At 41.1% G+C, this 17,295-nt stretch overlaps 1 protein-coding gene across 1 annotated transcript in view; it reads left to right on the top strand.

Annotated features, from left to right (window-relative positions):
• Window positions 1-17,295, top strand: part of DNAH7 (dynein axonemal heavy chain 7) — a 288,975-nt gene that overhangs the window by 180,573 nt on the left and 91,107 nt on the right. The window contains exons 47-48 of the mRNA XM_006167772.1: window positions 1,556-1,741; window positions 9,957-10,120. Of these exons, the coding sequence (XP_006167834.1) occupies window positions 1,556-1,741; window positions 9,957-10,120 (350 nt within the window). The remainder of the gene's footprint in view (window positions 1-1,555; window positions 1,742-9,956; window positions 10,121-17,295) is intronic.

The following is a 17,295-nucleotide window of genomic DNA, read 5'->3' as shown; positions in this document are numbered from 1 at the left end:
GGACTCCCATGTAGTCGATCATGGTTTGAGTCCTGGACCCGGTGGCTTAAACTCACGCCAGGCGCGTGTGTGTGCTTGCCCAACATCTCAAGAAGAGAATGGAGGAGAAGGGATTGCGGCATGGCCATTCCCCCAGGGGTGGCCATTCCCCCCTGGGGGGTGATTTCGCGCTTTCTGTCTCTCTGTCACTCTCTGTCTTTCTGGTGAGCATATGCACCCTATAGAAAAACCTCTTAAATAAATAAATAAATAAATAAAATAATGATGCTAAGTCACTTAAAAATTAAGTGAAAATAATTGAGGCATTCTGTGGGAATGGTGCATGAATTGAAATGGCTTTTCTCCAAGTTTTCTACTTTCATAATTACCTCTCCCTTTTTAAAATTACATTGCTTAATTAGCTGTAATCGTAATTTGGCTGACAATCGCATGCACAGAGTAGGTTCTCAGCTGCTGATCAGTGTCCTAATTTAAGCTTAACTGCAAGTGTCTGAGTAGGTTGACACAATTTAACAACCTGAAGATTGTGCTTTGTAAATAAGCATACATTATTAACACTTATAAACATTTAACCTTTAAAATCATCATTAAATCAACCATAAATTAAACGAAGAGGAAATGTTCATAAACTATTCAAATAGAATATTTAAAAGAGAACACATCTAGATTATTTAAAAGAGAGGAAAATATCTACATGTTCAGGGCAATGTCCTTTATTACTTAATTAACTTTCGGTATTTTGTTCTGGAGGTCATTTCCTTAAATATAGCAATCTTTTGCTTTATATGATAAATATCCATTATAGTTTTTATAAATTGTATTAAAGGAGATAATTTAGCTGAAAAAAATTCTGAAGTATTACGGTCTTTCCCTTTTTGAGTCATATCTGTCACATTTCTCTTTTAGATAACTAGATTAAAAAAATCCAGGCAGATGTTTGTAATTAAATAAATAATTTATTGGGACCAGCAGTTGGTGTAATGGTTACATCGCTGGACTCCCATGTAGTTGACTGTGGTTCAAGTTCTGCAGCCAACGGCTAATGCCAGGTGCATTGTGTGCATGCCCAATATACCAAGAGAAGAATGGAGAAGAAGGGATTGTCACATGGCCATCCCCCCTGGGGGGAGGTGACTTCTCACTTTCTGTCTCTGTTTCTCTCTGTCTCTCTGGTAAACACATGTGCCCTATAGTAAAAATCTCCCCAAAAAGAAAAAATATCTATGGGGTAGGTGGCAAGGTAGTTAAGATGATGGACTCCCACATGGCTGACTACATACAGGTCAAGCCCTGGTACTAATGGCTTGAAAATCATGCCAGGTGCATGTGCATGCATGCTCAAAATCCCAAGAGGAGAATGGAGGAGAAGGGATGGTGGCATGGCCATCCTCCCAGAGGGGGATTTCTCACATTGCATCTGTCTGTCTCTCTCCAGCAAGTGCATGGCAAAACCCTAAAAAATAACAATAATAATTTATATCCAAGGATAAAATCTCACAGAATTTCAACTTATTTAACTTGTAGGTGTTGAGAATGGCTTACTTTTATTTTTGAGGTTGACCTGTGCAGCAAAAAACTAGAACGAGCTGAGCAGTTGATTGGTGGACTTGGTGGTGAGAAAACTCGATGGAGCCAAACAGCTCTGGAGCTGGGGCAGCTCTACATCAACCTGACGGGTGATATCCTCATTTCCTCAGGAGTCGTTGCTTACTTGGGAGCTTTTACATCTAATTATAGGCAGGTAAGGGGTACCATTTGATTTCCCCCTGATTCTCCTCTCATCATGTCAACATTAACCTTAGGTTGGTTTGTTCTGTTTCACTCCGCCCCACACGACTGTAAGTACAAAGAGAAAAATATATTGAAGTAGGATTTAGCTGAATATTTTAGTTATGCTATAAATTAGCTTGGTAGCCAAAAGATGCTATGTGAAATTCTCTTCTAGAATCTGTTTTAGAAACAAGATCAACTTAGAAAGATAACATGAAATGGCAGAATCTAATGATAACATTTCAATTGTTAAACAAATAGAAAGGTATCAGGACCAGCATATGGCATAATAGTTATGTCGCTGGACTCCCACATAGTCAGCCACTGCTCAAGTCCCAGACTGGTGTTTTAAAATTCACACCGGGTGAATTTTAAGCCAGAGAAGAGCATGGAGGAGAAGGGATTGCGGCATTGTCTTCCCTGGGAGGTAGTTTCTCATTATCTGTCTCTGTGTCTCTTCAGTGAGTGCATATGCCCTAAAGCAAAGATCTCTCTAAAAACAAAGTCAGGCCCGTGGGTGTGTGTGCACGTGTATGCATGTGTAAATATATGCACACTTAGTTGACTACTCTCTATGTATCTGAATAATAATGTGATTTCAAAATCACTTTAGAATCTGAAACTTTAAGTAGGGAAGAAAGATGACCCTGCCCAAAACCCTATGGAAAAGTGGCTTCTTTCCATAAAATACAAATTCCAGCTTGCCTACTTCACAGTCCCACTCTTTTGACTAATTTTGCTATCTTCTCTCTGGCCCAACTCCTATCAGTAGGAGTGAATCCTAATCAATTCCTCCCCAAATGAGACTCAGCGTACTCTTCAGCTCACATTAGAAAAATTGAATGGGGGTTGAGGGGCAGCAAGTGGTGTAGTGGTTAAGGTGCTAGACTCCCATATGGTCGACCATGGTTTGAGTCCCGGGCCCAGCAACTTGAAAATCACACTGGGTATGTGTGTGTGTGTGTGTGTGTGTGTGTGTGCATTCCCAAAATCCTGAGAGGAAAATGGAGAGGGATTGTGGAGTGGCCATCCTCCCTGGGGGGCGATTTCTAGCTTTCTGTCTCTCTGTCTCTCAGGGAAGCACACACCCCCTATAATAAAAATCTCTCAAATAAAAAAAAAAAAAAAGAAAAAGAAAAGAAAAAAATGAATTGGAATCTAACCCAAGAGGTAGCTCCAGCAAAGCAGGAGAAAATTAGAAAAATTAAAAGGTATCCAGCTCTACAGGGCAGCAATTAAATGCCATGTGTGGAAAGTCAAATCCTGGACTGACGATGGCATGGTGGTGAAGACAGCTAGATTTCACATGGCCAACTGCACAATCTAGGTCCACACTGGTGGCTTGAAAAGTATCTGGCAAGCATGCATGCCCAAAATCCCGTAGGGAGAAATGGAGAAGGGGTTATGGTGTGGATATCTCCCATGGAAGGTGCTTTCGTTACTTTTTCTCTTCCACTCCCACCCCCTCTTGAGTCCATATGCCCTCTACCAAATTTGAAAGAAAGAAGAAAGAAGGAAGGAAGGAAGGTAAGAAGAAAGAAAGAAATCAGATCCCATTTTGAGGAGGTTTAAATCCCATCCCTGGTGGCTAGAAAAACATGCTGAGTACATTTGTATGCATGCCCAAAATCTTGATGGTAGAAAGAAATGGATAAAAAATATATATATCACAGCATAACCACACCCCATTTGAAGGTGTTTCTCTCTTTCTTTCTCTCCTTTTTTTTTCTTTTCTTCTCTTTTTTTTTTTTTTTTGAGAAGTTTTTTTTGCTTTAGGGTGTGTGTGCTCACCAGAGAGAAAGAGAGAGACAGAGAGACAGAAAGCAAGAAATCACCCCCCAGGGGGGATGGCCACACCACAATCTCTTCTTCTCCATTCTCCTCTTGGGATCTTGAGCATGCACGCACACGCGCCCAGCGTGAGTTTAAGCCACCGGGTCTGGGACTCAAACCATAGTCGACTACATGGGAGTCCAGAGACATAGTCATTACACTAACTGTTGTTCCCTCTCTCTCTTTCTACTGAGCATATGTGCCCTCTGGCGATTTGGAAAAAAGTTAGAAGAACTTTTTAAAAAGGTAATGAGAATAAAGAGGAAAGAGACGTTCAAAAGCTATTTGGCAATAGCTTCTGGTATCAAGCAGTGGAGAAAGAGAACCAATGACTCACCTTTATGTACAGCATTATAGTTATACAAAGTGTTTGTGTGCATGTGGTCTTTGTTAAGCCTCGCTTAATTTTTGTACTTTCTCCTAAGCAGGATGGATTCTTGGTGCCGCTGTTAGGGTTTATTCGATTGCTGTTATTGGTTAAGAAGAGTAGTTTTGGGAACCAGCAGTTAGCGTAATGGCTATGTCGCTGGACTCCCACGTAGTCGACTGCGGTTCACGTCCCGGACCCGGTGGCTTGAAACTCATGCCGGGCGCGTGTGCGTGCGTGCCCAAGATCCCAAGAGGAGAATGGAGGAGAAGGGATTGTGGTGTGACCATCCCCTCTGGGGGGTGATTTCTCGCTTTCTGTCTCTATGTCTCTATCTGTCTGTCTGGTGAGCGCACGTGCCTTATAGGGAAAACCTCTCCAAAAAAAAAATAAAAAGAAGGGTAGTTTTAAATTCTCACATAGATGGTGCCGCCTCCTTAGTCATTTGGGTTCTGATAGCTTTCGTCCTGGTGCATAACCTTCATATTTTTCTTAGTTTACCTGTTCCTTTGTATCCTTGAATGACTTGTCTATGGTAATGAAATCAACATCTTGTAGTTCAAATAGTTAACATTTAACATAGCACTGTTTCTTCAGAGATAGACGCCTTTGCTTGACAGTTTTAGGAACTGAAATTTATAAAGATGAAGAGAACTGCTCAAAACCACAAACCTGGTTAATGACAAACAGGATCCGAACGTGGTGCTCTTTGTACTCTCCCATGTCCCCTGGGAATGGCTTCAGCCACTCCAGATCTTCTGCCTCGGTTTGCACAATTCTCCTGGCTGCAGCGCTGTGCTGAACGTAGCCAGCCTCTCCCGATGTATTCTTGACTCAGCCCGCTCTGACAGACACATCCCAAGGGAATGCCTCATCCTGGCGCTGCCATGACCCTGCTCCTACCAGGGTCATGGCGGGAGTTAGACCACACAGAGATGCTTCAAGGGAGCCTTGACTCCGGAACTGAGACCTTGGAAATTTACTGACAGGAGGAGAGGCACATTCAAGCTAGACATAAGATAAAGCCCAAACTCGGAGTTCCTTCTGTAACCTTTCAACCACTGTCCTGACCCTTGGTTCAAGCAGCTGCTTCATCCGATGCTGCCTCATCTCTGAAGGCTTGAAGACAGTTTTAGCCCCTCGTTGCTTAACCTTACTCCTGTATTGACCTAGGATTTCACTTTTCTTAATGAGTCTCCCATGTCACTGCTTCTTCCTGTTAATGCCTTCGCTGAGTCCTCCATTCCCAAACAAATGAATGAATCAACAAATGAGCAAACAAATGACCTCCGCTCTCACAGTAACCGTGGAAGTTGGGCATGGTCACCCCCACATATGAGTCGAGTACGTTGAGGCTCAGAGAGGCACAGCAACGTGGTTGAAGTCACACAGCAATTTGGGGGCAGAGGTAGGAAACCCAAGCCACCCCTCCATAATCTTCACCTATTAATCTGTTTTTCTCAAGTCAGACAACTAGTTAATTTATATGCCGTCCTGGTTTCCTTGTCCAACGCTAAGTGTGAGGGTTGCAGTGGCAGTATCGGCACTCTGCCTGCATCTTCTCCTCTGGACTTCTGTGTGCTTTCACACCCAACCATGAGCACCGGGTCCTTTTGGTGTTTTTTTTTTTTTTTTTTTTTTTTTTTTGCCTTCCCTCTGGTTTTTAAACTTTTTTTTTTTTTTTAGTTTTGTCAGCCTTCCCTCTGGTTTTTAAACTTTAAAAAAAAAATTTAAGGGAGATTTTTTGCTATAGGGCATGTGCCCTCGCTGGAGAGACAGAGAGACGGAGACAGAAAGTGATAAATGACGCTCCAGTGGGGATGGCCACACTGCAATCCTATCTCCATTTTCCACCGGGTCTGGGACTCAAACCACGGTCAATTACATGGGAGTCCAGAAACATAGCCATTACGCTAACTGCTGGTGCCCTGGTTTTTAAACTTTAAAAAAAAAAATTTAAGGGAGATTTTTTGCTATAGGGCATGTGCCCTCGCTGGAGAGACAGAGAGACGGAGACAGAAAGTGATAAATGACGCTCCAGTGGGGATGGCCACACTGCAATCCTATCTCCATTTTCCTCTCGGGATCCTGGGCACATATACATACACGCCCAGTGTGAGTTTAAGCCGCCAGGTTTGGAACTCAAACTGTGATCGATCATGTGGGAGTCCAGCAACATAACCATTATGTCATCTGCTAGTTCCTCCCTCCGGTTTTTAGAACACACTTTACCGTATGGTTGGAGGGCTGAAAGGGCCTGGGAAATTTTTTTCTTTATTTTTCTTAAAGAATTATTTATTTTATTTTTTACATTATCATTATTATTATTTAATTTGACCAGAGAGAGAGACAGAAAGAGAGAGGGAAAGTGAGAAAGCAAGCCTCCAGGCCCAGGATTTGAACTCTGGTCAGCCATGTGAGAGTCCAGCACCTTAATGACCACACCACCTGCCAACCCAGAGCCTGGAAATTAACTTCCTCCTGGGCTTGCTGTAAAGAATGACTGAGGGACCAGCAGTTAGCATAATGGCTATATCACTGGACTCCCATGTAGTCGACTGCGGTTTGAGTCCTGGACCCAGAGGCTTAAATTCACGCCGGACGCGTGTGTGTGTGTATGCCCAAGATCCCAAGGGGAGAATGAAGGAGAAGGGATTGCGGCGTGGCCATCCCCCCGGGGGGGGATTTCTCACTTTCTATCTCTCTGTCTCTCTCTGTCTTTCTGGTGAGCACACGTGCCCTATAGCGAAAACCTCTCCCCAAAAAGAAGAAGGAAAAAAAAAAGAAGAAGAATGACTGACTGAGGTAGGAATAAGAGAATCTTTCTCTGTTTCCTCAGGTTGGGACAACTCCAAGGGCAACTCGTCCTCTCTCCTGGGTTTGAGACAGTTCCAAATGACAACTGTCCCTTTACATACCCAAGGTTCCCTGTGGGGTCAGACTGCAGCCATCCACTGGGGAACTTGGGCTGATTCCTCACTCCTACACTGTCCTGCTTCCCCTGGGATCCATTCCTAGTGAATCGTGTCACTTATATTATCATCTTGGAGTCTGCTTCTGGGAGACCCAAACTAAGACAGAGGTCTTAGAACATTTGGTCCTTTCTAATATTAAAGGAGCCCAAGTCTGTGGATACCAAGGGCTCTAAATAAATAGCCAATCCCCCTTCAAGCTCGAATCTGAGTAGTGGTCAACTACAACTCCTTTGTAGAGTTTCTGGTGAAAACTCCAACTCTTCTAGAATAACTAGGACCAAGTTATTTCAACTGCAATGCTCATGCCAATCTCCAAACAGAATCTCAGGGCCAGCTGGTGGCATAGTGATTAAGGCAACTGGATCCTACATGGCTGAATGTGTAGTTTGAGTCCTGTACCTGGCAGTTAGAAAACATGCTGGGCACGTGTGTGTGCATGCTCAGATAGCTCAAGAGGAGAGTGGAGAAGGACTTGCTGCATGGCCATCCTCCCAGGAGGTTTTCTCACTTTCTCTCTCTCTCTCTCTCCCTCCAGCAAGCACATGCACTCTATAGCAAATAAATAAATAAATAAACAAACAAACAGAATCCTAAAATGGGATTAAGGACATTCAAGCCCTGAATTTGAATTAATTTGAACTTTCTAAACTGACCTTAAAGTGGGAAGATTTCCTTGGTTATCTTTATTGTAAGATAAAATTTAAATGTCTTTTTGAAGCAATACAGAATTCTATGTCCTTTTGATTCTGTGGTCAAAGAATGATGGGATTTGTCAAAGGACACAGAATTTAGCTCCCCTTCCCCCAAGAATTTAGCTTTATGGTACTCCCACTGGCCAAATTTTGGACAATTTCAAAACTGAAATAAGTAATGATAGTGACATATTATGATTACTTAACAAAAATAGTTATTTGACTTTTTATTTAACTCATTGAATAAAAAGATGACTTTATGTTGACATACATTAATAAATGAAAACTATGAGAGCTTGACAAAAACCAGGCCATTTGCATAGTCACAAAGTATCTCCTCACAGTATGCTTATTAATTGCAAAGGAAAAGGGAAAAGAGCGATTTAACAGCGGAGAAGTTATAATACAGTGTTTCATAAGTGCTGTCTTAACTGGTCTGAACCACGCTAAAATCTCTGGATTGCCCATGATGCAGTTTGCTAAGCCCTTCCAGGGATGCGGTTTGCTAAGCCCTTCCCACAGTGGTTTCCTTATCAATCCCTAACACTCCTGGGTACACTAGGCAATTCCAGAGGCCTCCAGATATCTCCACCTAGGGACATCCCCTTCTTCCTTGTATCCACAGAATTATCAAAATATCCAATCCCCAGGAAGCCCATGTAACCTAGCCAGCGCACCCCACTTGCCATGTCTAAGCGGCCTCTCACACTTGCAGCTTGCTGTATCATGTCTCTGACACCACACCCTGTGTGGCCCTGTCTGGCAGCCTTCTCTTGTTTGGAGTTACTAATAACTAGGAGTTCTGCCTTTCATCTATCTGAGTGTCTTGTGTCTCACCATCCAAGGAATCTGTAACCCCATGGCAGACAGCACATTCAAGTGGCTAAAGTTAACATCATCCATAAATGAGGAGTTTGAAATTGGGTCCCATCGGCAGGGAGCAGTGAATAACACATTCCCACTTCCGTGATGTCCCTGCAAAGGTGCGTAACGTGAGTTGAACCCAGAGGGATCATCACACAGACCCAGCTGTGCAGTGTCGTGCTTCTTTTTTTTTTTTTTTTTTTTTTTTTTTTTTTTTTTTTTTTTTTTTTTTTTTTTTTTTTTTTTTTTTTTTTTTTTTTTTTGAGAGGTTTTTGCTATAGGGCGCGTGCGCTCTCCAGAAAGACAGAAAGAGAGATATAAAGACAGAAAGCGAGAAATCACCCCCCGGGGGGATGGTCACACTGCAATCCCTTCTCCTCCGTTCTCCTCTCGGGATCTTGGGCATGCCCGCACATGCGCCTGGCCTGAGTTTTAAGCCACTGGGTCCGGGACGCGAACCACGGTCGACTACGTGGAAGTCCAGCAACATAGCCATTACGCTAACTGCTGGTTCCCAGTGTCGTGCTTCTTACTAACTGACTTACTGAAGTCATAAAAGTCATCAGCTCCCCTAAAACTGGCGTGACCTTTCATGTGCAAACCTAAAGCAATATTGGTCCATTCTGCTCACCAGGAACCCGAGGAGATAATAGTGCTAACCACGCTTTCTCAGCCAGCACCACCTACACACAGAGCACCCTCATCACTCCAAAGGTGGTACCAATGCCAAGTGTATCCACCTTCCCCTTCTGCTTGCTGACACCTTCCCCTTGCCTATGTCTAACCTATTGTCTCTCTAGTCTTGACTTTCACTGTGAAGCCTTGGATCTGTGACCTTTACTTAGACACTGACTACTGATCTTCTCAGCATGAACTTGGGCTTGTAGTGCTGTCCTGGTTTGGGGGCATCCAAGCATACTGTACTCTAGGTAGGGGAGCACAAACTTCAACAAGTGTCCTGACCCCTACTGGCACCTAATACCTCTGCAATAGTCCCTCTCGTAAAGTCTAGGAGGGACAGAAATAAGTTGTCTTTATGTCCCCTGCTGGATCAAAATGAATTTTCTTTTATACCGTAATATAGTATTCAGTTTTGGGGGATATTTGTAATTTAAAGACAGTATGTAGGAAAGCATGATGGTTCCTTAATACTTTGTAAAGTGAAGCTTTATAATAACAACTGGTAATTGTTTTTTCCAGGTACAAAAGTCTGGCTTTATTAAGTGATCGATCTGGCCTTTATCTTGACTTTGTATAATTAATTTTCATTTAAGTTCATAGCTGACCTTGTGAGTTATCATTTTATTTGAAAAAATATCTGATAAACGCAATAATTTTTGAGGAAGCGTTTCAGCAATGGTTTGTTGACTCAGTAAAGTGTAACTGAGGAATTTTCAAAGTATTTCTTTGGTAATCTCTAGCCTCATTCTATATATTCTTGTGTATATTTTAAAGAACCAAACCAAGGAGTGGACAACTTTGTGCAAAGGAAAAGACATCCCCTGCTCAGAAGATTATTCCCTTATGGGAACCTTAGGAGAAGCTGTGACAATTCAAGCTTGGAATATCGCTGGATTACCTTCCGACTCATTTTCCATCGATAATGGGATCATCATTATGTAAGGAAGCTTTCTCACAAATGCTCTCTATTTAGCTATCAGTAGATTTATTTGTCTGTACACCTCTTAATAATTTCAGGTGGTAAACTTTTGCAGTATTGAAAAAAAAATGTACTTAACAATCTAGATTAAATCATTTCCTTCTCCTATTAATATTGCAGTAGTTGATTTTCTGAGCACGAGAATAAACAAACCAGGTGACTTTTGCTTAGATTTTAATCAATTTTAGCAAATAGAGCATAAGCAAGTGAAGTCTAAACTTTTTATTCCCACAAAAGATTGGACTTTCTTGTCACAGGTTAGCAACATGGGCAGCAGCGTTTTGGTGGTGATTGGGTGGGGTGTCATAAATTCTGTCTTTGTCCCTGGTGTGGGACCAGCTTAAAGTATATGAATATGCTTCTGAGTCCTGAGCTGACTGAGGCTTTCAAGACACTGAACGCTTTTCGTAAACTCTCCAGGTTAGTAGATAAATCCCATGGAGACTACACTGGGGAGATTCTAAAGGTGTTCCCAGCCTCACCCTCTCCTCCAAGTCTCAGCTTCCAAAAAGCAAGGATGTCAGCCTGTCCCAGGCTAAGAAAAATCATCAATCATGTTATTGAATTGCCAAGTTTACGTTACTATAAACTTTTACCACTAGGCCAGTCTCCTTGGGAATTTAGAATCTTAGGAATCTACAGGTATTCTCTACCATCCATAGGGAATGTTTAGTTCTATGTTATATGACTATGGTTTTTTTATTTTTTTGAGAGGTTTTCGCTATAGGGCACGTGCACTCGCCAGACAGACAGAGAGAGAGAGAGACATAGAGACAGAAAGCTAGAAATCACCCCTCATGGGGGATGGTCATGCCGCAATCCCTTCTCCATTCTCCTCTCGAGATCTTGGGCATGCACGCACACACGCCCGGCATGAGTTTTAAGCCACCGGGTCCAGGACGTGAACCATGGTCGACTATGTGGGAATCCAGTGACATAGCCATTACGCTAACTGCTGGTTCCCTGACTATATATTTTTTAAAGTATTTATTTATTTATTCCATGAGCGAGTGAGCAAGAAAGAGAGAACATTCCCCTCAACAGGTTTGCATACCATGATTCACTCTGAGACCCAGCCAGCCTGGATCACGGGCACACATACATGCCTCTGGCATGTTCAGGGAAGCCTGGAGACATGAACTGAGACCTTCACATGTGGGTCCAGCATCACAAAGGATTGCATAGTTGCAGTGCCACAAGCTGGCCCACTTACGTGACTATTTTGATTAAATGTTAGTTTACCACTGAAAAAGCTATTCATATCATGGTATTTAATTTAAAGTAAAAATGGCTGAGGCATGTGAACTTTTAAAACAGAATGAAATACTCGGGGCCAGCTGGTGGCATAATGGTTACTTGCTGGACTCCATAGCTGACCATAGTTCGAGCCATGCCACAAGCTGGCCCACTTACGTGACTATTTTGATTAAATGTTAGTTTACCACTGAAAAAGCTATTCATATCATGGTATTTAATTTAAAGTAAAAATGGCTGAGGCATGTGAACTTTTAAAACAGAATGAAATACTCGGGGCCAGCTGGTGGCATAATGGTTACTTGCTGGACTCCATAGCTGACCATAGTTCAAGCCATGGACCCAGCGGCTTGAAACTCATGCCAGGTGCATGTGCATGCATGCCCAAAGTCCCAAGAGGAGACTGGAGGAGGAGGGATTGCAGCATGGCCATTCCCCCTGGGGGAGGGAGCAATTTTTTGCTTTCTGTCACTCTGGCGAGCACATGTACCCTATAGCAAAAATCCCTCTCAAAAAAATAAATAAAAAAATAGAATGAAATACTAAATGCAAAGAGTAGTTATTAAATTTTTTGTAAGTACTATTGTGAAAATCATTCCACAAATTAAAACTCTGATGAAAATATTTATTTACTAGTTAATAAATTATCCTGACATATGGATTTCCTAAATTGTCATATAAAACAGTGTACGATCTGATAAGGCTATCTAAGGGACGTTAAAAGAGAGGTTACTATTAGATATTTGAGACAAACTCATCCCTATGGTGAGCCAGGATTAACTTCAGAGTTTTCTGGTAACTAAGGCAACAAAGAAAAGCTATGTCATGCAGCTCTCATTTGCTTACCAAGTAAATTGTACTTAGGGAGACAAACTGTTTTGGAAACTAAGCTTAAAATTGAATTATTTTGTTAATTCAGAGGAAAGATTGCAAAGCTTTTTTCTGGGACACTAAAATTAAGTACTGGGTACTCTGGTCTGATAATCTAAATTAATCTAGAAAGAAATTAGAAAATCTAGATACATGATTAAAGTGTGCATTAGCTTGCTACAAAAAATAGTAGATATTTAAGTGTTTTCTAACAAGTATCCTCTGCATCCTCAAGGATTCATTCCAGGACCCTGAGGATCCCAAAGTCCATGGATACTCAGATCCCCTATATAGTAAGATGGTGTAGTATTTCTATATAACCTGTACACATCCTTCCATCTTTTGGGTTGTCAGAAAGTCTCGACGTGTCTTTATGTTTTTCTTTTCAAAAAATGTGTCATGACTTTTCCAACAACCCAATACTGTGAATCATCTTGAAATTACTTACAATCCCTAATATGCTGTTAGTGTTATGTAAAGAGGTGTTATATTATCTAGGGAGTAATGACCAGGAAAAAAAAAAAATCTGCACATGTTCGGTACAGTCACCACCAGTTTTACTTTTTTGACTGTTTTTTTTTTGGAGAGATTTTCACTGTAGGGCGCGTGCGCTCGCCAGACAGACAGAGAGAGACATAGAGACAGAAAGAGAGAAATCACCCCCCAGGGGGGATGGTCACGCCGCAATCCCTTCTCCTCCATTCTCCTCTCGGGATCTTGGGCACGCACGCACACGCGCCCAGCGTGAGTTTTAAGCCACCGGGTCCGGGACACGAACCGTGGTCCACTACGTGGGAGTCCAGCGACATAGCCATTACACTAACTGCTGGTTCCCTTTTTTGACTGTTTTTGATCCACGGTTGGTTGAATCCAGAGTCACAACCGATGGATACAGAGGGCCAACTGTCAAGGAGGGCAGCTGCTCATTGAACTATTCCACATACGGCCTACAGAGAGTTTGTGTTTATGTTTCATGTTAGACCACATCTGTGAGATTGCTATATAGGAGAGATTTTTATTATTTTAGAAGTCTAACTTTTAGTTTCACTCTTGTCCCGCTGAAACAATCAACTTCAGTCTGAAGAACAGTAAAATTTTTACCATTTTAATTACATTGTTGCTATTATTTTCCTCTCAGAAAAGAGTTTTGGCTTGTCTCCATCAGTTGTGACTATAGCTGGCCATGTCCTAGGTAGTATTACTTAGATCTTCATTGCTTTGATTTGTAATTTATGTGCCCCTGAATCATTCTATCTATCTGAGGCCAAACTGCATCTTAATTTCTAGCAAGTAAACATACCCTTTTTGAGGCTAGCACTATAGATTAATGCTTAAGGGAACTATTCCCACATGACTAACTCACATTGGAGGTCCGGCCCCAGTGGCTTGAAAAACACACTAGGCACCTGTGTTTGCCCCAAATCCCAACAGAATGGAGAATGGAGGAGAAGGGATTGTGGTGTGACCATGCCCCATTGAGGGGTATTTTCTCCTTCTCTCTCAGTCGCTCTTTCTCTCTCTAGCAAGTACATGTGCCCTCTGGCAATTAAAAAGAAAGAGGATTATAAATGTACCCTTTCTTTGGGTCTAATTGTATTTCAGTAATAATGTAGCTATTTTTTACAGGGTACATGTGCTCACTGGAGAGAGAGAGAAAGCGAGAAATCCTCCCCCCTGCCCCCAGGAGTGATGGACATGCTACAATTCCTTCTCCGTTCTTCTCTTGGGATTTGGGCTTGGACACACACATAGGGCACCCAGAGTACTTTCCAAGCTGCCATGTGCTAGACTCAAACCATGCACTTGGCCATGCGCCACCTTAACCACCACACAACCTGACACCCAAATATTTCTACATTTTAGATTCTGGCTCTTTCGGTGAGTATTATTCAAAACCACATTCACATATTTCCAGAATGGAAATGGAAATAGCAAAGGGCATTAATGATTCATAACCCCGACATCTTTGCTACTCATTTGTAAAAATGTTGAGGTATTAGCAAAAAGTTACAGTAGAATTTTGCTAAGAAGAAAATATTAACATTTTTCATTCTTTGCTTCTTTTGTCAATTTAGTTTGGCAATCTTGTTCTGAGAGGCCTTAGTAAAGAGATTGAAGGTGATCACCTTGAAGTATCTTACTTGTGTGATGTCTCCTTCTACTGTACAGACATCCCTGCTTGATAAGAATAATACCTAATATTGAGCATTTACTGAGTACTTAATCCCATGCTAAGTTCTTTTACCATATTAGGTCATCAGGAAAGTCGTGATGTATTTTCCTATGTTTTTCTATGAAAGAATGTGTCATGACTTTCCTAACAACCCAATAATACTTCAGGTGACTGAGGGGCTGACTGTTTGAGAAAATTGGAAGAATCTATAACATTTGAACAAGTTAGAATGTAGCTTTGGGGGCTGTTGATACCTAAAGGTCCTGGCTAATCAAAATGTCACAGGTTAGTGATAACATGAAATATGATTGGATTGTATCTTAACATTTCATGGATAAGGAGTTAGGATTGTGTGACCACTTAGTGAGTAGATCAGACCTATATCTAACATAACTCTGCTTTGCAAAAAAGTAAGTTTTCATTTCTATAGGAGAGAGATTCATTGGGTTTGTATGAGTAACAATAATGTCTGAAAGGAACACCCACCTTTTTTGTTCTTATTTTATGTATTCTTGTGTTCATAAAGATGAAAATAGCAAAACTCCAAAATGTACCACTACGATATATCCAGTTTTGCGTTGCCCAGGCAGACTTTTGTGAACATGTGCTATCATGGTTAGAAGTCTGTATTTTTCAAAACTAAAAGAGTAGCCCAACAGGTGGCATGGTAGTTAAGGCACTGAACTCCCACATGGTGGAAGTGGTTCAAGACCTAGTGGCTTGCTTTCTCACTTTCTCTCTCTCGCTTTCTCTCATGCACATGCATGTGCCCTATAGCAAAGTTTTTAAAAATAGTAAGAATAAATAAAATTAAATAAATAATTCTTTAAGAAAAATATAATAACCTTTTTTTTTATAGAGAGGTTTTCGCTATAGGGCGCGTGCGCTCGCCAGACAGACAGAGAGAGACATAGAGACAGCAAGCGAGAAATCACCCCCCACACACCGCAATCCCTTCTTCTCCATTCTCCTCTCAGGATCTTGGGCACGCACGCACACGCACCCGGCGTGAGTTTTAAGTCACCGGGTCTGGGACGCAAACTGCGGTCGACTACGTGGGAGTCCAGCGACATAGTCATTACGCTAACTGCTGTTTCCCAATAAACTATTAATAAAAGAATAACAAGTAAAAGTTCTCTGCTAAAAAACAGCAGAAGAACAAACACTGTCAAAACCTGGAACACCAAATCCTATAAAAATTCAGTTTCCAGGGTCAGCTCATGGTGTGATGGCTAAGGTGACTGAATCCCACATGGCCTACCCAGCAGTTCAAGTACTAAGCCCAGCAGATTGAGAAACACGATGTGTGTATGTGCGTACATGACCAAAATTTTAAAAGAGAGAGAGAGAGAGATGGAGAAGACAGGCTTTTGTGGCATGACTATTCCCCATTGGGGGTGCTTTGCCATTTTTTTCCTGTCTCTTTCTCTCTGTGTGTGTCTCTATTTAATGAATATGTACACTTTCTTGCAAAAATTTTTTAAAGAAATTCAACTTTCATTTGGGAACCACTGGTTTAAAAGCATTTGTGGATTCAAGAATGCTTGATAGGGGAAGTGAGAGGAAAATTATGTGGAGAAAAACATTTCCTTGTTAAAAAAATGTAAAATAGTAGTGGAGAAGAAGGAAGCAAATAAATTCAGTGTTTGTTTATTTTCAATTTAGGATTTACTTTCATCCAAAGAGTAAAACTGTTTAAACCAGCTATCCATGTTTAAACCAGATAGTTTTCACAAAAAATTGTTGGTGAACACTTTTAAAAAAAGTTTCCTAGCTACTCTGAAGGATATCTCCTTTGAAATTTTATTCATCAACTATGTTATTCTGTGGAAGCCCTAATCTTTAAAACCAAATATTGTAAGACATTTTCCTATCTTAGAGTAAAAAAACTGTTACATTGAGAGTGTTGTTTGGGAAAGCAAGTGTATGGTTAAGTGGGTATGGAACAACTTCTGTTTGTGTGTAATTACACATGAAAACACATGGGAGAGAGGGAGAAGATAACCAATTGTTCCAGCACAATTTGTTGAAAACACTATCTTTTACCATCAGATTGCCTTTCCTTCTTTGTTGAAACTCAGTTGCACATTTGGATCTGTTGCTGAATTCTTTATTCTGTCAATTGACCTGTTTGCCTGTCTTCATGCAAATTCCTCATCATCTTGATTACTGAAGCTTTCTATTAATTCTTGAAGTTAGGTGGCATGTCTTCCAATTTTATTCTTTTTAAAAATTGTTTTATCTTGTTACCTCTCGGTATACATTTTAGAATCCATTTTTAAATTGCTATGAAACATCCTCCTGGGATTTTTCTTGGTAGTGCATTGAATCTACAGATCAATTTTGAGAAAAAATTGACAACTTAATAAGTCTTTTGATCCATGAACACTGTAGTTTTCCATTTATTTACACCTTTGTTTGCTTTCATAACTGTTTTCCAGTTAAATTTATACTCAATAACTTTTTATTTTTGCGTGCTATTGTAAATAGTACATAAGTTTATTTTTTAATAATTAATTGCTAATATTAGGAAATTGACTTCTTAAAGTGTATTTATTTCTCCCTTGAGCAAGAGAAACAGTGAGAAAGAGAGAGAGAGAGAGAGAGAGAGGGAGCACTACCCCTCAAAATCCACCCTTAGCCTTGGATGATGAGCACACATGTGCCCTGCACACTCAGAGAGGTCCCCAGACTTGAATTGGGTACCATCATCCCAGGTGGAAATGTCTCACAGAGCAACATATTTTACCACTGCATCACTAGCCAGATCCTGATTTTCGAATATTTACTTTGTAAGTTGCAAACTTGATCAATTCATTTATTAGTTCCAGGACCTT

Source organism: Tupaia chinensis, unplaced genomic scaffold (genome assembly GCF_000334495.1).
Source record: "Tupaia chinensis unplaced genomic scaffold, TupChi_1.0 Scaffold145082_1, whole genome shotgun sequence".
In the NCBI taxonomy this organism is placed as follows: domain Eukaryota; kingdom Metazoa; phylum Chordata; class Mammalia; order Scandentia; family Tupaiidae; genus Tupaia; species Tupaia belangeri.
This window is presented reverse-complemented; position numbering and strand designations above follow the sequence as displayed.